This window comes from Streptopelia decaocto, assembly GCF_964273445.1.
Source record: "Streptopelia decaocto genome assembly, chromosome: 3".
NCBI lineage: Eukaryota > Metazoa > Chordata > Aves > Columbiformes > Columbidae > Streptopelia > Streptopelia decaocto.
This window is the reverse complement of record NC_138656.1, coordinates 21,178,445-21,204,527: the sequence shown is the minus strand read 5'-3', so window position 1 is coordinate 21,204,527 and position 26,083 is coordinate 21,178,445. Positions and strand designations below refer to the sequence as shown.

Genomic DNA, 26,083 nt, shown 5'->3' with positions numbered 1-26,083 from the left:
AACCCATAGCTATACTAAATGATTAAAATTAATTTCTTCCTTCGGGATGCATTCTAACTGCTGAAAATACCAACTTACTGAAGCTATTCCCATTGGTAAAAAAATAATCAGCAGTTCTTAGGTACTTATTTATCACATATAGTACATAATAATCATCATTGTCCTTCAACTATTTATATTTTGGTGACTTTTGTGACCTATTTGATCTTCCCAGAACTGCTACTGAGTATACCATTTTCCCCTCGGTCGCTATCTTCTCTGCCTCATCTCATTTTAGATTTGAAGAAATCAAATCCCTCCCCCACCTAATTTCCCTTCCCCTTCTGCAAAAGTCTTATCCCATGAAAGGAAATACATCTCAGTACATAAACAAACACCAAAACAAAACAAAAAAAATCACTCCCTTGGTTAATAGTGTAGCCCTGTCTACAAGTGGAATCCCCCAATTGTGTAAGAGACTGTCTCTTCTAGTCCTCTGTTCCTATTTCATGTGCAAGTGTTCTGTAAACTGCAGCAGGAATCCTTCCAATATTCAAGCCAATGTGGCAGGCACAGATGTAATTACACCACCACAGAATTCAGTTCAGCCATTTGCAGTTATGCTCCTAAATATTTGCACCACAAATGCAGCTGTCACTGCACTTCTCAAAGTACAATGTTATTTTCGAAAGATGCAGAAGTGGAAAGAAGTATTTTACCAGAAATGTCAGTCTTGAAAGTGTGCTCGCAGAGGTCTGGGGGCTTAACTTAAACCCAAGGTTTTTAGTCAGAAAGCTTAAGTAACCACAAGATAACCTACAACGTTTTAAATACCTTACATGCAATATACTAAGACAACACTTTCCTTGAGACCAGCTGTAAGGGCTGAAGAGAGATTACTACTAGTTTCAAGTAGTTGTAGAAAAGACCTGACCTTCAGTCCCTCTCCCAATTTCAGAGGAAATAAATTTCAATTTATCTGTTAGTTTCAGCTACCAACTTAAAATTCAGCATATGATTCTTCTGAGCTGGACTCAGGAAGAATTCCCTCTCATTTCATGTCATATCCACAGTTCCTAGTAACTTTTTGTAAGATGTGTAAGCAAGGAAGACCAAAGAAGTTCCCTCTCTGGCACAAAAACTGTGGTGCCCTCATGGTACCATTAGGGAAGCATTAGAGAATACAGGATTTTGCAGGAGGGAACAGTCCATCTACGTGGCAATGCCTCACCACATCTCACTAAATGAATTGGGGTCAGGGTTTTGTCCATCATTACAGCAAAAACTAATTCAGTATTTCAATGCCATACAGTGCTTGTGGTGTTATACTGAAGTGTTAAAAGGTAGCAACTGATGGAAACAGAGCTGAGGAAAGTGAAGATATGACCTTCCAACCTGAATTGTCTTATATTAGTGAACCCTCAGGTTAGGAGTTGCTGTTGCAGGGGTGGGAAAAGACAATATTTCCAATGCTCAGATTTATGACACTTCTTTAGAAAAAGAAGCAAACTTAAGAAAACAAAACCCTCTCAGCATCCCACATAGTTGGAATCTCAGTCTAACACTAAAATGCAGAAGAACAGACACAAGTTCCTAAACCCAAATAAACATTAAAAAAAAAATTATCAGTCCAAAACAAAGGAGAAAAAATGAGAAAAAGGAAAAAAAAAAAAAGTAATGATTCCTTCTCACCTCAGTGTGTTCCAACAGATTCGAACCATACAATCCTGCAGAACCAGCAACTCTAGCAAGATAGCGAGCTATTGAATTCACATCGGTAAATGAAACGTGCCTTAAAAAAGAAAGAGGCATAATAAAGGTATGTTAAATTACTACCTCCAGTTCAATTTTAATTGTACACACATAGCTGAAACATGTGTAAAGCAAACATAAAATACTTTCTGGGTGAACCAACAGGTACCAGGTCACCAGAACTAAAAAAAAAAAATCTAGCAAAATAATATAGCAGTCCTTGCTTTTGTATCACCAGATAGAACAGGAAGCTTCTAAACATGAAACAACTTTGTTTAGCTAGACAGAAGTGAATAAAACTCTGATTATTCTTTCAAAGAATAAAACTCTCCCTCCGTATCTGACAGAATGCATAATTATAACTTGAGCTACATATTTTCCAGAATATAAGGAGCTAAATCAACATGTGTTTTCTTTTATTTTCATATAAGAAGGATGACTTTGAAGAAAATCTAAAGAGGAATCAAGAGGTCTCAGTGATGGTTTTAAGGGCACCAGAGAAGAAAAACCTGTTCATTTGTTACTCAGTTTTACTCAATTCACATTTCACACAGCCTTGTTGAACAGGCTGCCTGTATTTCTGTTTTTCATCCCGTCTTCTCCAGACAAAAGCCTAATTTGATTTTGTTTTTCCCATTCTGCTGTTAAAAATTCTCAATAGATCTGGAGGGAAAAGGCTCTCCAAAGAGCATACTTCTTTCTGTGTTTTGATTTCCCTTTTTCACCTTACATACAGTATTACAAAAAGCTGCATATTGTCAGAAATCTAGCTTCGAATTAATCTAAGATAAATGTGAATGCTTCCATTAATATTTACTAAAGAGTTTTGGAAGAAAGATGCATCACAACCCTCAATTCTCTAGATAATACTCATCTTCACAGTCCCACATAGCTGTAGATTATAAATTAGAGCTCAAATTGCTTCTAAACAAATATTGAGATCAACAAAAAGAGTTCCTGTAAGTGTTCTGTTCCACTCAGTTTAATGGATTGAATGCTACACTTCAATTTGTCCAAACGAGGTTCCATTTCTGTTCTGTCTCGTCACTGTTCTATACTTCCTGTTACACCTAATATGTCCTTTATAAAATTAAAAGATTTTTCATAGACCTCAAAAAGTCTTGCAAAAATGAATGAAAGTTCTAGAAAAGGTACAGAAGACTTCTTGATATATTAATAATTATAATGAGCCCCATTTTTAGTACAAATAGATCAGCCACTCTCATTAGCTTAACTGCACTAAACTTAAGCAACACACTTCATTTGAATTTTTTTTTTGCTTCTAGGACCCGGTATAAAGAAGATCCTTCAATTATGACTCAGAACAAAAGTCACAATGGGAAGGTTATCATACACAAAGTATGTCTTATAATTTCTCACTGCTACCAGATTTTAATGTATTTTTTTCAAACTGAGAAGAACAAAACATTTTTAAAGTATTTACATCTACAAAAAGCCTGTGAAATGTGTTGTTATTGTTTTCACTAGTTCACACTAAAACAAATACCATTGATTACTCAAGCAAAACTGAATAAGTATATGAAATGTGACAATGTTACTCTGAGTGCTTACCTGTGCTTTAAAAGTTGTTTATTTTCTTTGAAGAAAAAAAAAAAATCTACCTAAACACAGTGCTAATTGGCCTCTTTTCTTTGAAAAAGTAACAAAACATCAAGGCCGCCTTTTGCAACTAGTGCCTGCTAACTCCAGGAGTAAGGAAGAATAACCATGACAATGTAATGTTATAGGCAAATAGTATTTGTCTCTCTCAGAAGTGACATGAAATACCACATAATTAAATACCACAGGAAATAATCAAGAAGCAGAAGACAAGATGGTAGAAGGAAAAAACCAAAACAAACCCAAAACAAACCCAAAACAAAACAATCCACACAAAACAAAACAGAGAGAATCTCCAATTTTAATAAATCAGTATGTGAATTAATTTGCAAAAAGCATTGCAGAATGTTTCTGTGCAAAGGTTAGATACGTCTGCCTAAGAGTAATACTACTCTGAGGTATGCATGTGCTCACAACACAAAACAGAAAAGCTGTACTGCAGTTTGTTATCTGATAAGATGCAGATATACTAAAACATTCCATAATGCATCAGCATTTAGCTGAGTCGTTTGCTTAGGAGCTATTACCACACGAAGTTTTGAAGCTAAGGCTTCAAAAGTAATCTGTAAAATAAAATCTCAAACTAGGGATAAACTTTTCAGCTAACTACCTAACAGCAAAGTTTCAGCTACTCAGCTGAAAAGTTTGTCACCGGATTTTAACTGCACATTCAAAATATAACCCAGAAAAATAGCAAACAAAATGTTCCCTCTAATTCAAGTCAAGTCATTACAACTAATGGTTTCCAGAAAAAAAAAAAAAAAAAAATCAAAGTCTGAAATATCCCAAGCAAATTTCAAGTCATGCTAAAATACAGCTTCAGCAGAATTGATGCCATGAAATCCATTTACCAAAAGCATTAGTTGGAATATGAGTTCAGCTGATGCTTCTCAAGTTACAGATACACTTTTAACAGACTTAAAATAGAGAATCAATTTTTTAAATGATTGTACAACCAAGCAAGAGAAAATGAATGCAATATTGATGTTTGGAATAACTTCTTAAACATAATCCAATGCCAGGTACAAGAGGACACCAACACAAAAAAAACTTCCATTTGATGGAGCCACGATTCTAGATATTATCCCTACATAGCCGAAGCCCAGAAGAAGAGCTTTTGCTTTACATTTCTGATAACTTCCAGTGCAGCTAAAATGAGTCAGTTTGCAATGCAGTGGCAAGAAGGCAAGGTAATATGAAATTATTTAATAAAATAAAATATTATTTCAAAGCCAAGAATCGCCAAATCACCGATGGTTGGGGTTGGAAGGGACCTCTGAAGATCATCCAGTCCAAACCACCTGCAAAGGAGGTTCACCTAGAGTAGATTGCACTGGAATGTGTCCAGGCAGGTCTTGAATGTCTCCAGAGAAGAAGGAGACTCCACAACTTCTCTGGGCAGCCTGTTCCAGTGCTCTTACACCTCCAAAGTAGATAAGTTTCTCCTCATATTCAGACAGAACTTCCTATGCTTCACTCTGTGCCCACTGCTCCTTATCCTATTGTTAAGCACCTCTGAAGAGAGTCTGGTCCCATCCTCTTGACACCCACCCTTGAGATATTTATAAGCATTGATAAGATCCCCTCTCAGTCTTCTCTTCTCCAGGCTAAACAGACCCAGCTCCAGCAGCCTTTCCTCGCATAAAGGATGATCCGGTCCCCTGACCAGTTTTGTAGCTCTCCACTGGACTCCCTCCAATAGTTCCTTGTCTTTCTTGAACTGGAGAGCCCAGAACTGGACGCAATACTGCAGATGCGGCCTCACCACAGCAGGGCAGAGCAGAGAGGCAGGAGAACCTCTCTCAATCTGCTGGTCACTCTTTTCCTAATGCAGCCCAGGATACAATTGGCCTTCTTGGCCACAAGGGCACAGTGCTGGCTCATGGTTAACTTGTTGTCCACCAGGACTACCAGGTCCTTCTCTGCAGTGCTGCTTTCCAGCAAGTCAACTCCCAGTCTGTACTGGTGCCTGGGGTTATTCATCCCGAGGTGCAGGACCCTACACTTGCCTTTATTGAACTTAGTTAGGTTGCTCTTCACTCAACTCTCCACGCTGCCCTGATCTCGCTGAATGGCAGCACAGGCTTTTGGTGCATCAGCCACTCCTCCCAGTTTTGTAACATCAGCAAACTTGCTGAGGGTGCACTCAAGTCTCTTCACCCAGGTCACTGATGAACAGGTTGAACAAGACTGGACCCAGGACTGACCCTCAGGGAACACCACTGGCTACAGACCTCCAACAAGACTGTGCACCACTGATCAAAACCCTCTGAGCTCTGCCATCCAGCCACTTCTCAATCCATCTCACTGTCCACTCATCCAACCCACGCTTCCTGAGCTTGCCTATGAGGGTGTTATGGGAGACAGTGTCAAGGTAAACATCATCCACTGCTCCCCCCTCATCTACCCAGCCAGTCACGCCATCAGACTGCCTATCAGATTGGTCAAGAATGATTCCCCCCTGGTGAATGTGATTTGTATTATTTCAAATCATCCCCACTTGTTACAGGAGTGTATGTGTGCCTATATACCTTTTGGTATGTACATACACACATGTGCTGCCTAAACTGAGAAAAGAAAATGAAACCAAAAACTAAGACTACTTAAGGGGAAAACTCATCCAACTAAAAAATATCCAATTAACTCTGTTATATATGCTGTATCCCACATGTGCATAACACACACTGAAGATTATTTGTACTGTACCAATTAAGTCCAAATACAACCTGCCACATTTGTCTTACTTCAATTCAAAATTTATAAATTCAATGCCATGAGTAGACGCAGCAAAAGACAACATGTAAAATCACAGATTACAGTAAGGGAAGAACTCATAGCTGAATTCAAGTCTAACATTTTACACAGAGAGCAGGTATCTGCAACCAGTACAACAATCATTATGACTGAAGACTGTGAATCATCCTGTGCTTTGAATTTTTTGCAGAAATATGTACATAGTGAGAAGCTCTTTCCCTGAGATTAGAAGACAATGGAAAAGCTCAGTCAGTGTTAATTTACGGGGATCAAGTCAGAATCTCTGCAACACAACATAAAAATACTATACTATAGACATGCAGGAATATCAATTTATGACACATCAATGGCTTTAACAGCATCTTCTACGGAAATAGCTTAAAAATTGCAAGTTTTTCAGGAAATCCATGAACAGTAGACTTTTTCCCTGTTCTTTCAAAAACTATTACTATTCAAAACCAACACTAAATAATCACTAATTCCAAGCTCATCATAGTGTTCATAGATTGTAAGTTAGGACTGCAATGTTTATGGGTCAAAATATGCTCCTTACTGTAGATACTAGACATCAGAGATTTCCACTAATGTCAGTGGCACTTAAGCTATCAGGATATCTCCTCTTGATATATTCAGGTATCTTACCTGACATGGAATCTAAGATGAGAATGTAGCTTCCCCAAACTAACAGCATTAGTCCTGCATTTCTGATATGCATATGACCTACTCAGATCATAAAAAACAACATCAAAGTATTTATTCTAATATTTATTCTAATAGCAAAGTATTTTTAGAAGGACGGACAACAGACTTACAAAGATTTCCAAGATTCTTTCTATAGGATGCAGACACATACACTGGATAGCATGCCATAGTTAATTAGCACTTTTCTGAGATAACAATCAAACCTTCACTTAAATGCAGCAGTGAGCCCACAATAATGCCATTAAAAACCTTTAAAATTCATTCCACCACAATTCATTCCACAAGTCCAAGGAATCATCTATGCCAATTTTGCCTAACAGAAAATGGCCTTGCTTTTGATAATCCATGTCACCTCAAAAAGGCAAATACCTAAACAATGAAGTGACTGGTACAGCATAAGCAATTAGACCTAAGTGCATGCAAATAAGAATACTAGAGCTCTTTCCATAAAGATCAAGTTTAGGATATATTGTAAATGTTTTGTTTGTGCTACAAAGAGACATCAGCAATGCAGTGATGAATAAAATTGCATTCTTCTCTTCCTCCTACCTGAAAAGGTTACTGTCAATGTTACAATCATGTGATTTTTTTAAAACTGCTGACCCAAAGCTAGAAGGAGAGATGCAAAGTCACTTACTCGGACACACGGAGGATGGTTTCTGTGCCTTCTTCCACTGAAATTTCAACATCATTCTTCACATGCTCCACTGTCAGCAGAGCACCTTTAAAAAAAAACACAGGAGAAAAAGACATTGAACTTTCTTCCAGGACAAATATCTTTCGTAGCAGCAGCAGCAAAAAAAAAGTTGCATTTCTTACGAAATAGGACCAGGTGACAGAACTGGCTCCTTCAAGCAAGATTGCCCAGAGAAGAAATCAATGTTCAGTCTCATATACAAGAGGCTTCTTATTCTTGGCAATCCTTACAGCTTCAAATTGATCATGTCCAGCATACAGCAACCTGCAGTGAGCTCAACAAGCGTCAGCAGCCATACGTTTTGCTTCCTAAGAGTACTGCACAAATTAGTACTCTCCCCCAATATATACAGAGAACATAATCAAATTGCTTTTGATTATTGAACAGTATAGTAACATACTCCATCCCATCCCTGACATATACAAAGGAGATCAATTACTGCATATATCAGTACTTTCTGAACACGGATGAGACTATTTTTAACCTGCTTTAATGTTTATGAAAAGATTAGCAATTCAAAACCAAGAACCTCTATCCATGTAAAAGTGCAGGAAGCTTCTACAGGGTTTTCAGACTAAGTAGTTCACCAGTGACAGTAAAGGACAGCCTCTGGAAATAAAAGAAATATTGAAGTTTTTAGGCTACATTATCAACTGCAAGACAGTTCTGCCCTTATTCAAAGTGGCTTGATGCAAACCTGCTCCAATCTCGATGCTCTATAGCATGACACAGTAGCTCAAATAAAGCATTGAGCTAACGTGGCTGTATTTCTGGATTGGCTCTGGTCCAGATTCAGCCTGCTGAGCATAAGTAGAGGAGCTTGGGTTCTTTTGCTTTGCTCAGAAGCACATACAAAGACACCAAGCTTTTGCATAGGCAAATATTACTTAAATGAAACTAGCCAAAGGACTATACTTTAGGTCTTGAAAGACATCTAACCTGTTACAGTCTTCATAGTGTGCCGTGCACTTTATCTTCCCTAGAACAATGCACAGACTCCCCAAGGCAGATAATGTTGTAAGCTATTAATACACTGGCCTAAATACAAAGCACTGGAGCTAGGAATTCCCTAGCTCTCACCTCTGCTCAGCTGAAAACCCTTCTTGTGGCATTACGCTTTTATCAACAGTAAGCCAACATTCTTCTTCTCCTCATCCCTCAGTTATCCATCTGTGAAAGTCAGGATGGCACTGCTTATGCAATATGTTTGTAAGACATGGAAGTACTTTAATAACATGCAAGGAAATGCTTTGAAAATTACAAGTATTATGCACACCAAGCTATGTAATTAATACTAATGACATTAAAAGCTACTACACTTTTCCCAGCACACAGCCATGATGAATAGTGCAAAGTAGGTATGAGTAGGCTGAGTGTGCTTGTCTTCTTGATATAAATATTTATCAAAGTGTTTCGTCTGTAATATGTACTATTTCTGACACAATTATACAATCTCCTGAACTAAATCTCTTGTACCACTTGCCAGGCTGTGTCAAGAGAAGAAATACTCCAAAGCCCCTAAACCCATGTTAATCACAGCTCATATTGCATCATGTCTTTTCTAGCAAATCAGTACAATCAAGTATCATGAAAAAAGTAATTTAAAACTTATATTCTATTATACCTTAAATCAGTAGTCACGCAAGTTGTAGTCAACTCTGAAATGCATTTGGGCATAACAGCATGAAAAAGAAACGAATACACTAAGACAAAGAAGAGGAAGAGAATGTATTTTGAATAGTTGTAACAAAATGAAGAAACGGTATGGAATACATAAAAGGCTGTTTCCAGATGGCAGAAAGCATAATGAAAGATGTCCTCATATTTTTAAAGGTAAAATAACATCACAGGACAGTGAGCAACAGAGAAAGCAAGATTTTGCTGCGCAACTTCGAACTAGTTCCCCAGACAATCCGAATTTTAGGAGCATCTTAGAACCGACAACAAAAGAGATCAGCAATCGGGCAGAGGTCGCCAACAAGCAATCTGAATCAGGGCTGCCTTGAAAACTTAGCCTCACCGTGCTAAGTCACCCGAGGGGGGTCTGCCTATGACTCAGTTTCTCTGGCGTGGATGCCGCTCACTGCCGACAGCTGTCACCGCTGCCCCAACAGCCACATGAACAGCAACCCCATGGCGGCGGGCCCAGGGCTCCCGATCCCTGCAGCCCGGGCCCGTGCAGGCGCGGCGGAGCGGCCGCTGTGGAGCCCGACACGCGGCCGGGCTCGTGGGCCGGCACCTCCTCAGCACCTCAGGTGCCGGCGGGACCCCGCGGGGGCCTGTTCCTGGCGGCGACACGGCCCCCTCAGCGCCGGCCTGCCCGCCGGGCCCGGCCCCGCCGTGCCCCTCAGCGAGCGGGGCACCCCGGGGACCCGCCGGCCGCCTCGGGCGCCCGTGCCCAGGCCGCAGCGGGCACGCGGCCCCAGCCCGCAGCAGCGCCGAAGGGCGGGCGGACACGGGCCTCCCCTCACCGTCCCCGCACGCGAGGACATGATGCAACACGGCGGCCACGCGCCCCGCGCACGGCCGGCGTGTGGCGAGGGGACAGCGTCTCCCTGGGGCCTCCCAGGGAGGAGGGCGGGGGAAAAGGCAAGGGCCGGCCCGCACTTACCGAGCGGGGGGCTCCCCACGTTAAAGCTGAAGCTCAGCGCCGCCATCCCCACCGCCGGAACCAAAGGAGAGGGCGGGGCGCCCAGCGCCGCCAGCTCGGCAAGGGCCGGCTCACAGGCCCCGCCCGCCGGTGTGGGGCGGTGCCGCGTCCTGTACTTCCGGTGGGAGAGGGTCGGGGCGGTGCGTGAGGCGGCGGGCGGTTTGGTGGGGTCTGTTGGTGCTGGTTGGGTTCCGTAGGGGCTTCCGCGGCCGGGTTGGGGCCGCCGCTTTTCGGTCACAGTCTGAAGTCCGCCGGGAGGAGGCGGTGAGGCCGAAGCCGGTGGGAGGTGATTAGTGCGCGGTGCGCAGGGCTTTCTCGGCCTGTGCGGTGCCCGGCGGGGGCTGCGCTGCCTTTGGGCGCCCCGCTGGCCTCTATGGGGCCGTGTGCTCGGGAGCGGCGTCTGGTGTTGGGGCTTCTCCCCTCACAGCTGCTCCGGTGGTTGAGCAGAGCTGTCCCGAGAGCTTTGCAGGTGTCAAGTGTAAAAACGCTCGAGTTAGGTGTCTGGTAACGTCTGTAGAGACAGCTTCAATGTCTTTTCTTTATATAATTATACAAATAAATAGTGAAACATACTGACTCACTTGAGTAGGGTAGTTTAAGCTATCTGCCTTTGTAGAATGTTACTTGTCACATTCCTCACAACTACACATTTTGCGGTGGGTCAAAGTAGTTTTGGGATGGATTACAAAAATTCCACGTCAGCAGTTTTTCACAGGAGGCACTCAATATCACATTGTTACAAGGACAATGCAGTGTCACTGTGCTTTTTTTTCCCCCAGCCTATTTTATAGATTGTACCATAGCACCAAATGTGCCAGCAGAGAAATTCTCAAATGCTTGATTGGTGGCCCAGAGCTGTTTTGTGCAATGGGCATAGTGGTATAGCCAGAGCATGACTGCACCTTTTGTGGTGGCTTTTATCCCTGCTTCCTGCTGCTGGATTTTATCTCAACTTTTCCTTAATATTTTCCTGTCTTAGCAGTTTTACAGTTTCTTATAAGCATGGAAAGTGCTTCCATACATAAGCGCCTTTGCACATCCAGTAAAAGCTGGTGTATGCCATGTGTCTTCCACTCCCATTGGGGTAACTGTAAATAAGCAGAGAGATAAATTACAGCAGAATTAGAAAGGGGCTTATGGTGAGGAAATTTTCAAACATATAGTACATATCAGATTAAAATAAAGATATAGATGAAGATAAATAAGTGGGTTCTGTACTTTGTATTTTAATGATTAAATGGCAAGCCTTATTAAGGCAGGTTTTGTGTTGTCCAAGTCGTTCTACATTTTATCTTCAGGTGTTTTGCAAATTCACAAGCAGATTTTTATGTGAATACTAAAGTATGCATATCCAAGAATTCTACTGAAGATAAACCTGAGAATTATGTATAATTGAGGCAGTGAAATGAGATTGATCTTGTACTTGCTGTGTGGTTCAAACTTCAGTCACAACCAGTATGTGGAATGATTAAACTCAAAATGGGGCAAAATATGAAGAAGGCTCTATCTGTGTTGCTTGCTCTTATTAGTCATGCACTTGAGGAAGGAGGAGGTAAGCTCTAGATGAAAGGATTAGAAGCATGCATTGTTCCCATACATGCAGCTTTAGTCCAGTATCATGACAACATTATGGACTGGCTGATGATGATAGAATGAGGTAAGTGATAACTTTGTGCCCTGAATATTAAGACGATTTTTTAACTGTGGTGGTGTGATTAGCAGTATAATAATGTTGCGTTAAGATGATTAATTTAGCAGAAGTTAAGCCCTATGCAAGGCGGCTAGATTGAACTCCTGAGTGATGCAAATAACGGCAAGTCAGCACTATAAGTCTGATCGTACTCAATGGCCAGCCTGGCACGCAGATCCACAAATAGTATAATACATACTGTAAGTCTGAGCACATTAACATTGAATTCACACAATTAGATTCACGAATAGTGCAGGCCAGTCACAATCATTGAATCTAGGTGCTGTACAGATTCACAAATAGTGTAATGAAATCTATGTGCTGCACAGATTCATGAACAGTATAACATATACTATAGGTCTGGGCACATTCAATGAGAAATTCTCATTAGTAGATCCACAAATAACTGTTTATTAAACCAACAGGTGCAGGTTCTTTTAGATGCTGTTGATAAACACTATCTGCAAAAAACACACTTTAGTTGCAAAAACACACTTTAGTTGAAATAATGTTAGTTTTAAGAAAGTATTGGTACCATATATCTATATAAATTCTAAGATGACTATAGGGCTCCATTAATGTGATTACAAATACGATCTTGATGTCTAAACTTGGTATAATTAAGTGCACAAATTTTACCCAAGAGCATCCTCCTGAGGGTAGGGGAGATAGGCTCAGCCCATTGACTGGTCCCAAAAGTCCTACTGAACTGTTCCCTTGACTTCTGAGTGATGGTGTCTTCCCCCCACCCTTCCTCTGTTGTTAGGGTATTTTATATTATTTTCTATGTTTAGGTGGAGCTTGAGTGACTCTAGTCATACATACCTTTGTTATTATTTGGTTTGGAAATCCTCCCTTCAATTTTTAAGGTAAAAACCTTACTATGCATGCTTGAAGGTAGGCTGGAGGCAGGTATCCTTTGAGATGGAGGTGTGTTTTCATATTATAATGAGATTATGAGCAACATTCATCCATCAGACAAATTTCTGGCTCAGTAACTAGGAATTTGGACAGAAATGAACATTCATCCTCTTTAATTGACAGCAACTATAACTTATTTTCAAAACTTGCATCTACCGAAACTAGCATTCTACCATCTGCTTCTTGTACATGTGCCTTGTTAACAGGGCCCAGCCATGACACTTTTGTATCACTCAACCCCCCCGAGTCTTTTAATTGATACTACATTGAGCTTCCTCAGGCACTACCAATTAAGAATGCAGGCTAGGTGTGTGGGGGGTGATTTCTTCCCCACTGTGCAGCTGCCTTATATGCTGAAGATGTGGATATAGCTTTATTCTCAATAAGTATATCCTTCATAATTAGTTTCAATAATTTGCCCTTTCAGTAATTATGCCACAATTAAGTACAGTCGTACCACATGAGGAATGAATACTCACAAAGAATATCAAAAAGTACTGTTGAAGAAATGTTATTGGTTTGGATGTTGTCTTCTAAATACAGCAAGACAATCTGATCCCTTATATACCTAGAGATTCTGTAGGTAATTTTGAAATTATTGAACACCTTAATGTAAGAATTCAATTCAGATTCTATACAAAAAAATTCCAAGCTTGGTTATCTTCTTTCTTTCTTTTTCTCCAAGCTCACTTTCTCAGCCTTGGAGGCCAAATGAAGACGCTTCGCTGATTTAAGGCACAAGAGATTGTTTAACGGTGTTAGGAATACGACTGGCATAATAGTCATAATTCCTCAAAGTGGCAAGGACCCCAGCTGAATTCATATGTTTCACTTCCTTGTTATACTGAAATGAATTTCCATGGATATCAGTTATCTTGCCTGAAAAAAAAAAAAAAAATATTCTTTCAAACAGGAGTTGGGGAGAGAGATTCTATTTTATTAGTACAAGTAATATAACAAAAAACCCCCAGTCTTTGTCATACACATGCTGTCTTCAGATGTGAAATACCTTTGCTCCCAGTCTAAGCACAACAGTTTTTTATTGACTGAAAGAACTAATTGGTTTGTTTTCTTTCAGGAATACTTAAATTCCTTGTGTTTCAGGAAAACAATATCTCTTATGGATTAATTAAAATGCTTCCTGAGTAGTTTTTACATTGGTGGTTGACAAGAAGGAAAGAAAAATCTTTAGTTCAAGTAAAAGTCAGAGTCTGTACAATAAACTCTTAACATAATACAGAAGCACCCCAGCTGGTTTTAAGTAAGTTTCTAGAAATCACTTGGCAAGAGCAACACAGATCTTTATGCAAGCTAATTTAACCACAAGATACCTACATAACAAGGAAGCTAAATACAGCCCTGTGCTGCCCCAGATTGGTTGGTTTTCTTGTGCTAACCTGTTTAAAGCTATCCCAATTATCAACAGTAGAGACTGCAGCAGAGTGAAATAAGGTCATTATGAAGCTTTTTATTCTTGCTTGACAGAATTTGGGAGATCAAAGCCCACAATTTTAGCATATGGTGGTAGGTCTATCAATGTGAACAGCAGAAAAAGTATAATAAAAATAATCATTCTTGTATTCAAATTCTTGTCAGTGAGACTTCTTGTAACTTCTGTAACCACTTAACCCCCTAGAAAGGTGAAGTGGCTTATGTTGGCTGAAGACCACTAATTTTACGGAATTGCATGAATGACTCAATTCTGGAGTGTGTACATCTGAGGAACAACTGTACGATTTGGCCTACTTTGGTTGTTTTAAATAATTCAACATCCACATATTACATAATATGTTACTAATAATAAACTACTATATCCAGTTAGTAGGACAGTGTGATTTTACTGTGAAATAGAAAGAAATAGTAAAAAAGAGTAAAAAAGCCATTTGCTTTGAAAATACTGAAATTACTATACCGAAAATTTTGGATTTTGGCTTTTCAATCATTTGACAGTTATTGACTGTATTAGTCCAGGGCAAAACAGATCATCTCATGTTTTCCAGAGCATAATTTACTGCTCCTTTGGAATTACTGTTGATTTCAAAGGGCTCAAACTCCTAGTGAATTGTGACTATTTAAAAATATATACATTTTTCTTTCCAAAGACATGTTTGGAAGGTTTTTTGGGTTTTTTTTGTTTGTTGTTTTTTTTTGGGTTTTGTTTTGTTTTTCCTATAAAAAGTATAAACAACTTTAAACTGATGCAGTTTCATTTATCTTGGAATTTTGAATGCTATTAACTTACCTCCTACAGCATGTAGAATAGCTTCAGGTGCACACGTATCCCATTTCTTGCATCCAGGACTGGCAAACACATAAGCAGATGCCTTGCCTTCTATAAGTTGAATGATCTGTTATGAAGAGAAAGTCGCAATTATTGCAAAGGATCTAGGCATTTAGAAACAGGTAAAAATAACACCAGGAAACAGGCATTAGATCACTGTCAGAAAAGGAACACCAGCCATTTCTAATATTACAATAAATTATATTAAGGTTTAGAAAGCTATACCGTATTACCATTCTGCATCATCTATTTTTGATGGTTATAGATACAGTCTATAGGATGAAAATCTGGTTTTAGTTTCAGAAACAAGAATTCCCACCTTGTGGAAGTACTACAAAAATAAAGTGGAAACTATATCCATGTTGTCTTGGTGCCATTTTGGGCCTTGCATTTGTTGGAAGAAGGAGATTGGAGGGTCTGTTTTTGACAACCATGACAAAACTAGGCTTTCAAAACTGTAGCAAATGAGTATTCTGTGTATGCAGAGAAGGTTTTCAAAGGAAGTATCACTGTTTACTTCTGGTTTTATCCTTTGGTATATGCTTCTAGATAGCTGGAACAAAAACCATCTTAACGTAGACAGGAGGAAATGCCTAAAATTATGATTAAATTGTACTCCCATTTAGTCATTCTGGTCTTATTTTTTATTTTCTTCTCTAGAAACAGAATATTGGGGAAGATGGACCTCAGCCATGGCCAGCATGGCCATTGTTACAAATAAACCTGTACCAAATTCTACTCTGTGCCCTATAGCAGCCTGAATGCTAAGAGAGAAGTTGTGCTGGGGAAGGAGGACAAAGTCTCCGCCACATTCATGCAAGTAAGCAAATTACTTCTTTAAAAAATATTTTTCTTTTCCTAAAAGTAATAAGGTTTCTTTGTCCCAACAACAACAACAACAAAAAAAAAAGATTCGGAGTTTTCATACCTTGTTTCCTGCCCCTCCGACTCTGATGACACTGTCAGGGTTCAGGGCACTGATGCAGTCATTTACCAGAGTACTGCTGTGAGAACGAGTGGTAACAATGATGTGTTTCCCAGCAGGTGCTTCTGTGAGCTGAAATCCAAAGGCACCCATGCCCAGGACCCCCCAGATTGTCCTGCCCAACACAGCATTAGGTCCTGCCTAGGAAAAAGGTACACAGCTCCAGGTAGTGGCTTATCATAGGGATCAACATTTAAAGCACAAGTGGAGAGAAGTACCTAGACAAAACTTTGCTTATTAAGGAGTGTAATATTACTACTGGGATATACATTTAAACAGTGGCACGTAAAAAGAACTACCCTAGAGCCCAGAGTGAGAAATTGGCTCTCTTTCCCTCTAAGGCAATGATATCATTTACTGTTTTCTTATCTGTGACATTGTGGTGATGTATTATGTCCTGTGTCTAATGACTGGTAAATTAATATTTGTGTATTTCTCTACTTCATGCACAATCTGTAACTGAAGATATTGTTACTGTCATTTTATACATTTCATCATAGATATCACCTAGAATGTATAGAATCAGCTGATGATATGCATTACATCAGATTTTTCTTTATATTCTAGTGAGTGTCACTAATCAGACTGCTTCATGAGCTTTTCAACCCCTCACAGATAGTACTGAAATAATGTCCAAACATGTATAAATGCCTGTAGGTTGGACTTACATCTGAAACCCGGCCTGATGCACTGTAACCCAGCTGTCAGTGACAGGTACGCTTGGTTTATTTAGGGTTGCGTATTTCTGGCAGTTACCACACATCACAAATGCGCCTATTGCATGGATTTACTAAAGAATTTCTAGCAAAGACTGCAAAAATAACAATCTGTACTTGTTTTACAATATGTACTTTGTATGTACTGTAGTAATATGTACAGTACATACATAATACATGCTGTATTAGTGCATTACACAAGCCTTAGGATTTAGTGTGGCTGTTAGTAGGTCCCTGAGGTTCCTGGAAACCAACACTCATAATTTTATATATTCAATAAAAACACCACCACTTTGTATTACAACATTAGCTCCACTACACAGTGCTTTTCAGTTGAGACTGCGCTAACTAGAAGTGACAATTAGAAATCATCTAATGCTTTTAAACAAATCAATGCATTTAATACCTCGTAGTTGTAGTATGGCTGGTTAATAACTCCTGCTATTGCTTTGCCTCCATAAGCAATTCCAATTAGAACTGTTACGTGATCAAGGAGACCTGTACAGAAATAATAACAATGTAGTCATGCTTGAAAAAGAGAAAGTATATACATATATAAAATAAACCTTCAATAAAAGTCCACAAATCGGTATGCAGGTTGGTATCTTAAAAATGCAAATACTAATAATGATTTTTCAGGTGTAATAGATTGGTTGATGTAATTTTTTTTAGTCATTTAGCCTTCAGGTCTGCAAAAAAAATTCCCTTTATAGAATTCTCTTAATATATTATAAACAATAGACAAGTAAATAGTAGTATATTATGACATTCTTCTATAATTGTGGTGTGAATTCTTTAATGGTATTAAAAATAGCAACTTGTTGACAGCTGTACATCTCTTCCCCTGAAAAGGGGAAAAAAATCTGCCTAAAAGATTTTACATTAATCAACTAAAAGATGCAGCAAGAAGCTAAAGTGAGGTTTCAGCATATCGGGTTTTGGAGGTTTTTCTTTTTTTTTTTTTTTTTTTTTTTAATTCATTTTAGGTTTTATTTTAAATTAGGCTTTGCTGAAAACATTTTCTTCCCATAACTAAAGAATTATGAGTTAGGGGAAGATGTTTTATTTTGAAAGAGCTACAAATACAGATGTGGTATTTGGGTTGTTTGAAGAGGAGGATGCATAATTCAGCACATTGCTGTGCGAATGGGAGATTTAGTCCCTCAATTCAAAGTATATGTGAAATTGTAAGTTTGACTAAAAACTTAAGACAACCTGCCAGCAATCAAAGGTAGCCCTTTGCTCCCTGAAATGATGAAAACTGGTGGACACTCAGTAGCCCAGCAGGTATATTCAATACTGGTCAGAACTGAAATGAATGATTAAACAATTCCACAGAACTCAAAAAGTACAGAAACAACATCAACCTTACGAAACAATATTGTATATAAATTCTGTCATAAAACCATCTACAGGTACATGCTGCTTTATTACATTGCTGTAATTTTTTTTGAATCAGCAGAATTAAAAGAGAGGCCTACCTTCAGTGTACTCCTTGGTTCCATCCAAGGGATCAACCCATATTACAAGCTTTAAAAATAAGAAAAATTAATAAATACAAATCATGTAAATTACCCAAGTATATATTTTAATGTAATGCTTTTATTTCCTTACAGTAAGGAAATAAAATATTCACATTTTTAACATTATGACTGAAGCCTACAATAGAGTTTTACACAAAAAAAGCTTAAAAACTGGCTGGAACTTCCCAGTAAGCATCTTAATAGAGGTATGAAAGCTTAAGCTGAACATGGAAATTACATTACTTTATGTCCAAAGTAGATTCCTTCCAAATAAAACTGAATCACAAGTTGTTAGAAGCAAATTTCTATTTCCCGCTATTGCACACAGAGATATGCAGCATTTCCAGCTCTGGAGATGTGATTCTCATGCCATTTCAGTTTTCAAACAAAAAAATAAAAAATCAGCAACACTGAAATAACCTTTATTCTTAATACATTCTTAGCTGAAATCAGTAAGTAATAGGGACAGTGTGTAACATGAAGATACATCTATAGCACATTACCTCTTCCTCTTTAATTCCTGTGTACTGAGCAGGACAAGTTTTCATCAGTATTTCTTCAGAGTGACCATCTTCTATTAATTCCTCATTTACATCATCAGCGGGCAGGTCCTAACAAAAGGATTCCCAAAATTATTAGAAAAATATGTTGGACTCACCTTGATTTGCCTTAGAACTGTGGATTTACTTGCAGCTTACTTGACAAAGCTAATGCAGTGGAAAGATAAAATAGGATGGAAATGATTTTTTTTTTTAAACCAGATCATTTCCTAAAACCTGCCAAAGCAAATTCCACTGCAAGTTACAGTAAGTTAAATTGTCAGCATGAAATCAATTTGGTACTTACTTCTTCTCCTATGATTGTCACCTTGGGAAACTTCCGTGCCAGGGAAGCACAAATGCTCATTTGTACCAGTCTGTCAGCTTTGGTCTGCAAGTCATTGGCTCCAGTCTGTCAAAGGAAGGACAGGATTTTGTGCATTCCAAAGGAACGACAACAAAAGAACCCAGTTCAATATGGCCAATACAACCAGGCTCATACGTCACTCTGAATGTACCTTGTAATGAAAAGAAGTCTAATTTGATAAATTATCGATCTAGTAAGTGATCTTGAGAGAGGCAGGCTAAAAAATGAACAAAGCAGAGCTAAGATATGATATCAGAACAATATTTATGTGCTGTGTTCTTCTCATAGAATCACAGAATAGTTTGGGTTGTAAGGGACCTTCAAAGCTCATCCAGTCCAACCCCCTGCAATGAGCAGGGACATCTTCACCCAGATCAGGTTGCTCAGAGCCCCATCCAGCCTGGTCTTGAATGTCTCCAGGGATGGGGCATCTACCACCACTCTGGGCAACCTGGGCCAGTGTTTCACCACCCTCATTGTAAAAAATTTCTTCCTCATGTCTAGCCTGAACGTCACCTCCTTTAGTTTAAAACCATCACCCTTTGTCCTGTCGCAACAGGCCCTGCTAAAAAGTCTGTCCCCATCAATTGCACTGGTGCAATTGTACTGAATATAAAGTCTAGCAGAGAAGGACCAAGGAGGGCCAAGAAGCTAAACAGGGAAATTGAACTGGACAGTAACACCCATACCTTTTTTCCAGCAAAAATACTAGAGAGAAAACAGTGGATTTGGTGTCTCAAGATGATATGAAACAATGACTGAAAGCCTTCCCAAAAGATGTAGCCAAACACAGGTTGCCAGATGGGTTACAGTAACTTCTTCTTAAACATCAATAGCCTACTGGAAGCGGGTAATTTATTAATGCTTTCTTGCCTTGATCTTCATGTATCTATGAACAGAGGAGCCCTTTAGGTTCAGAGACAGTCTCAGTAAGAAGTACTTACGGTAGTACAGGAATTAAGCAAACAAGTTCATCCAAGGAATCAAACAAAAATTGTATTTTATCTGCTTGTATCTTATTTGGTGACAACATGAAAATTGTTCTATTCAGCTACAGAAAACAGCCATAGGAATGGAATATTCCTTTTAGAATCATGTTATGGGTTAAATTTTACATGCTCAAAACCTAGTCTGTCCCTTATCCAATTGCTTATTTTTAGGAAACCTGGTATTTTTCTCTGAAATTTCCTTCTCATCCCCTAATAAATTGGGTCAAATTTAGCACTGACTTTAGACTTGGCAACATCAAGTTATTGCAGAGAATGTCCTTTGTTCCAGGACACCAACCTAATAAAGCAGTATAAAGTAGTTCTTCAAAATGGTCATCAATAATGTACGAATCACTGGACAAAATGTCTACCTATCAATTGTAGGGATCGGGGTTAGGGGGAGGAGAAAAAACACTTCAAGGAGAAGCAATACAAATGGAGAACTTGGAGTTGACTGGGGAAAAGAAACCTCTGGATATCAGGAGAGGGAGGAGTGGAGCTAGCCAAAAATTTAACTGTCCTTGAACTATTTTTCTGCATCTAGATAAATGGATGGAAGGTCGATTGTGTTGACGGAAAAGGTGGACCATTGTCTTCCTCGCTTTTCTAACACTTTCAATAAGGCCAGTTGGACTTAGTCTTGATGTTTGGTAACTGCGGGAAGAAGAAGAATGCTGAGAAGGAGCACTTTCTGCTCTCATGCACCTCCTCCCTCCGGACTGTAAAGCAGAGGCACAGACGGGTTCTCTTCCATTCTCTCACTTTCCTCACCAGCCACCTTTGTCACGAAGCTTGCGGGAATTCTGAGATCGCTAGTCCTGCAAACAGGAGCCTCTTCTGTTGGTCATTGTTTCGGTCTAATTTTCTGTGTTTCTAGTATTTGTTTAAACAACAACAACAAAGTATAACAAGTCTTATTTAAAACCAATATTTGCTGTTACTTTTGATCATTTTTGTTATAAGGCATTTACAATTATTTACTTAATAGATTATAGAGCTTAAAATGTGATCATTTGTGCTTTTTTAATATTAGAAAATTATAATGATTGAGCAATAGATTTCCAGTGTACTGGGAAAAAATATTAACATACCTGCATTATTTTAAAGTGAAACTTCAATAAACAGATAGAGCCAGCATGTACTTTAAGTTAAAATTACCTTAGCCTTTCTGGGCTCTTAAAAAATAAGCTTAATTAAACTTGCTTAAACATTTAAAATTAACTGGTTAATCAAACAAAGTACAGACAGTGCTTCCTTCGTACCTCTGGATGCAAGTATTTTAAGGCTTTCTTGTAGTGCAGGTGATTCGTTTTCCCAAGACCCGAAAAGCAGGCTATGTGGGAAAGTATATTCTACTTATATGTCTGAGAATCCTATTATGTATTCAAGTACTTTTGAAAACACAGATCATTGTTCTCCATTTTTAAAAATTATTTTTCCCCTCATACACATGAATTTAATTGCTTAGAAAAAAGGGAATAAGAAACTTGGAAATGTTTCCTTAGTGTTGAATATAACTGACCAAATGGGGAAAAAAGGGAACTTTCTTTTTGCATCTACTGTCTGAACTGACAATAAAAGTCATAAAGGATCAGGCTTCTCTTCAGAACTGGCTGAAAGGGCTTACTTTTAGAAAAATGTAAATACCAGCAATTACTTCAATGTAAAGGCCAAAAATAACATACGCACTTAATGCAGTCCATAATCTTATGAAAACAGCTGTAAAGCTAGAATTAACTTTAAAAGTTAATTCCACCTATTCTAGTACCATAGTCAAAACAAAGATCCTGCCTTATCAGTGCAGCTTACTAACTTAGAGCAAATTAAGATCCTTCATGCACATGATTGTAGTTTCATTTCTATTTAGAATTAAACATGAAGCTCCAAATTAATTTTGAAAACAGTGATTTACAATAAAATATAAGGTTCTTTTTTGTTTTAAGAAACTAAACACTGATTTATCCTAATCCAAAATTAATCATGGGCACAGTACTTCAAGCTGTACTACTGGTGTTAGGACATAGGTAGGGAAAATAATGGGAAGGGTACATTATGAATTCTGCCATGCTATCCAAAGCTTGTGTTTTGTGAGGGGAATTGGGACAAAGTTATGGTGTGGTTCTTCTAAGTGTCTGAACCTTCTTTAGAAATACTGGTCAAAAGACACTTCTCCAGTGCTCTTTTAATTCTTTTAATAAGGAATATTTCTTTTATCAGAGAAGTAAGGTTGAGCAACTTGCATGGACTGTATTTCCCTCCCTAGCTGCTGATCTTCAAAATTACCCCTTTGACCTGTATCTAATTCAGCGTTAATAAGAGACATTAAACTGGAAAGAAGTAAAAGTAATACCTTTTCCACTATCCCCAGATCTCCTGCAGCCATTACATTTCTAACAATTGTCGCAGCTTTTTCCGCCACAGAATATGCAGAGGCGACCACACGCATGAGTAGAGCTGGAGAAGCCATGCTGAATGCTGCAAAGAAACAAAAAGCAAACTTGTACATTTCTCTCTTCAAGAGAAGACAAGAAGGAAAATATTTTACATAACAACCCAAACAGATACAGTTTCTTTAAGCTGAGTAGGAACGGGAAAGTGGATTGCTGCCAGTGAGTAGTAATGAAGTGAGCTTTGACTTTCTTAAAAGTAGAACTAATGCAAACGCAGTGAAATAAAGTTATTTTAGACAAGATTTTTTAAATGTTCATGCTGTCTCCGACAGCAAACCTAGTTCTCATTAAAATAAAATATGGCATTAAAGAACAGCAGCAGCAGAAACTCTTTATCATAAAAATTAAAAAAAACTGCGGCCTACACATAGAACCTACAGACTTGGTTTGTGCCCAGATTCAAGTACAAGGCTACCAGACAGGACGACAAGAGCAACTTTACTTACTATTTTTATTTGCATAAATATAATATAAGCTTTTGCAGATGGTCTAACTGTGGACACAAAATAGGCTAATGATATGGAGATACTGCACACACTGTGCTTGTATGTGGAAGTCTGTTCATCTAAATTTTACTGTCCTTTCTGTATTTCCTTAACTTCTCTTCATTTGAGAAAATCTATTGCATCTTCCTTTCTCCCCTCAACACCGCAAGTCCTCTAATTCTTCCTGTTGTATCATCTTTATATCTCTTCCCCAGAACACTTCAGTTCCCAAACAGAAGAATAACTATCACGCTCACAGTCATCCATCCCTCCCAGCTTTTCTCTACCTCAGGAAAAAGAAGTATTGATAACCATGTTGTATCCTTTAAAGCACAGAGCTAATTGCTTTTTATTTTCTCTTCAGTTTTGTCTCTCTGTGTACATTACATGCTTTTTGCGTTGGGCTTACATGTATGATATACTTCCAAGTAAACACTTGAGCAGACAGAGAAAAAAAATACCAAGGAACTCCTTAATCACCACATAGATGATGAAATATTAGGCTTCCCTCACAATCCACATTTGCAGCAATTGCCACAAGTGTTGCATAAGCGGCAATAGGTCATTACACAATACCTTTCCTTTCTTCCTTGAGAAATCTACTTAGTAAATTATCATTTAATGAGGTGATAAGGCCAGCTACTGTAGATTGTATTGACGTGACCTCAAGTTCATGCTTGTTTACAGCAAACAGCAATGTTAGACATATCAAAATCCCAAATGTAGCTGCTTAAAAGCTTTTTCAGTGTTTTATAAACACTGTACAGGTAACTAAAGGTCCGAAGATCTCTGAAGCTAAAAGGGTGGAATGATTGTCTATATATATAGAAAAAGCGCGGTTGCTACTGTTAATTATTATTTACTGCTTATGGATGGGGGCAAAGTGCTCTGGAGTCCTGTAAAACAGTCAAGGTCCATGCCCAAAGCACACGTGCTATCTTGGACTGGTAACAACAGTTACAGAGGAAATTTGGCAACACTACCTGTGGCACAAAGCACCTCTCAAGCCATTGAAAGTCGTAGATCAAATATGTGCCACAACAAATGGGAGAACAGATACTATTTTAAGTATATACCATCATGTAAAACAAGTTAACAGGAAGGAAAATTGAATGGAATAAATTCCATACTGAAAATATCTGGAAAATGAGTACTTCTGAGAAGGAGTACATAAATTAGAATATTCGATGGGAAGTTTGAGTTAAAGAGTTGAGCTCACAAGAAGATAATTAAGATTTTATGCTCAGCTTCTCATTCCTTATAGGACCTTTTACTGCACATTTGATCCTGCTTTGTAAAATGAGGTTAAAACTTACCTAATTGCTTTTAAGCCTTGATTTATTTAATGTTTTCATGAAGTTTCAAAATGCTCAGAAAAAAATACAGAAACACTATCTTATGTTCTTGAAGCTTGACCCAAGGTGTTTCTTAGGTACATTTTTCTTGGACATTCTTAGGGCAAACAAGTCTACTTTCTGTAGTGAACCTGTACCTGAAATCTCTAAGCAAACCTTAAAGTTAAAATATTCTTATGAAAAACAAGATTTATTAAGAGAAACTGAAATGGGAGGTTTAATACTTCCTTCCCCCAATATAGAGTAACTAATCAATGAAGTGCAAGGTATGTTATTACCACAAAAGGTGCCCTAGATTTTTATAGGGCTGTGTGGCACATTTTCTGGTGTTTTGGGGCTTTTTGGTTGGAAAAGCACGTATGCTGGTTGGCCATAAGTTTCTCATCACTATAACTGTCTGATCTTAGCTAGTTTATTTATAAGTTCACGGCACGTTCTTTCTGATGAGGGCAATGTCTAAGGTGTACTTCCACAATACATTCAAGAATATATTGCTTGCTTTGCACAAACAAGTTTGACTCTTACAAAAACTGTACCGTTTACAAAGACTGCAGAGCAACTATCCCTCAAATTAAATTTGCATAAAACTTTCAAAACTTGTCCTTCAAAGACTATACATCCTTTCTCCTAGCCTAGCAACCAATTTGTTGAATATAGCGGTTTCAACTTGGCAAATCAGTCTGCTTTGGTACCTAGAAGAAACTTCTTCACGGTTAGGGTGACAGAACACTGGAACAGGCTGCCCAGGGAGGTTGTGGAGTCTCCTTCTCTGCAGACATTCAAAACCCGCCTGGACACCTTCCTGTGTAACCTCATCTGGGTGTTCCTGCTCCGGCAGGGGCATTGGAGTAGATGATCTTCGAGGTCCCTTCCAATCCCTGACATTCTGTGATACTAAAATAAATGAGTTCTCTACTTCTTGTTACACATTTTAACTTTGCAATATTTAAATATTACAGGATGGCTACGATTAATTTATCAGAACCAATCGCTGTCTTAGTGTCTTTTCTACAAACATCTACTTTGCAGAATTGTCATTTCACCTGATAAAGGGGGAAAACGGACCTCACGCACAGCACGCCTTTACAGTGCTAACTACGACTTCTTCCCCTCACCTCTTCCAAGCCCAGGTGACTAGAGCTCCCTATTTCTTTACAATAAACTTTGACTCACACTTAGTTAAAGGTATTTTTTTTCTGCGTAACGCAAGGACACAGCGTTTCCCCGGCAGGGTGGGAACGCTCAGGTTCCACTGCGGGTCACCTGCAGACCTCCAGCGGGAAAGGGGTTGTGCCACCTCCTTTCACCGACGTGCTCTGAAGCCTTTTCAGTTTGTATTAAGGCACGATGCCCGAGGCAAGCGGGGTTCCCGCGGGTGCCGGCAGAGCCCCCCGTGCGGTGCCGCAGCGACTCACCGGCTCCCGCCGCGCTTGGCCCCGCGATCGCTCGGCCCCCGCCGCTCCTCTCCGCCTCGCACCGCTCACCGGGGCTCCGGGACGAGCGGGAGCCCTTCCGACCGCTCCCTCTCCCAAGTGATGAAGCGGCCGAAGTTCACGCTCCGCCGCAGCCGGGAGTTCCCTGTCCGCCCCGCGGCCTCCGCGCCGGCTCCTTCAGGAAGCGCTCGCCGC

The 26,083-nt window shown here is 39.2% G+C and overlaps 2 protein-coding genes across 5 annotated transcripts in view; both read right to left on the bottom strand.

Annotated features, from left to right (window-relative positions):
- The window catches only part of EPRS1 (glutamyl-prolyl-tRNA synthetase 1), a 40,248-nt gene extending 30,006 nt beyond the window's left edge, over positions 1-10,242 (bottom strand). For 2 of the 4 annotated variants that reach the window (XM_082048783.1, XM_082048784.1), the window contains exons 1-3: positions 10,116-10,242; positions 7,445-7,529; positions 1,672-1,771 (exon numbers count right to left, since the gene is read on the bottom strand). In XM_082048783.1, the coding sequence (XP_081904909.1) occupies positions 1,672-1,771; positions 7,445-7,529; positions 10,116-10,161 (231 nt within the window). In that variant the 5' untranslated portion in view covers positions 10,162-10,242. The remainder of the gene's footprint in view (positions 1-1,671; positions 1,772-7,444; positions 7,530-10,115) is intronic. The other 2 variants (XM_082048785.1, XM_082048786.1) reach the window with 2 other exon arrangements.
- A 1,173-nt stretch (positions 10,243-11,415) lies between these two features.
- Positions 11,416-26,030, bottom strand: BPNT1 (3'(2'), 5'-bisphosphate nucleotidase 1). Its single transcript, XM_082049220.1, has 9 exons — positions 25,871-26,030; positions 22,516-22,640; positions 19,117-19,221; positions 18,774-18,881; positions 18,229-18,277; positions 17,154-17,245; positions 15,975-16,172; positions 15,008-15,113; positions 11,416-13,644 (listed from the first exon to the last, which is right to left on the bottom strand). The coding sequence occupies exons 2-9, from the start codon at positions 22,630-22,632 to the stop codon at positions 13,496-13,498; spliced, it is 924 nt and encodes a 307-aa protein (XP_081905346.1). The 5' UTR covers positions 22,633-22,640; positions 25,871-26,030; the 3' UTR covers positions 11,416-13,495.
- Positions 26,031-26,083: the final 53 nt, after the last annotated feature.

What these genes read in the sequence shown, in the direction of transcription:
- BPNT1 (XM_082049220.1), bottom strand. Translation starts at nt 22,632, where the DNA reads ATGGCTTCTCCAGCTCTACTCATGCGTGTGGTCGCCTCTGCATATTCT. An exon ending in CAGGAATTAAAGAGGAAGAG is followed by an intron (nt 18,278 to 18,773) that starts GTAATGTGCTAT and finishes TTATTTTTAAAG; the next exon opens with CTTGTAATATGGGTTGATCC. An exon ending in TCGGAGGGGCAGGAAACAAG is followed by an intron (nt 15,114 to 15,974) that starts GTATGAAAACTC and finishes TCTTCATAACAG; the next exon opens with ATCATTCAACTTATAGAAGG.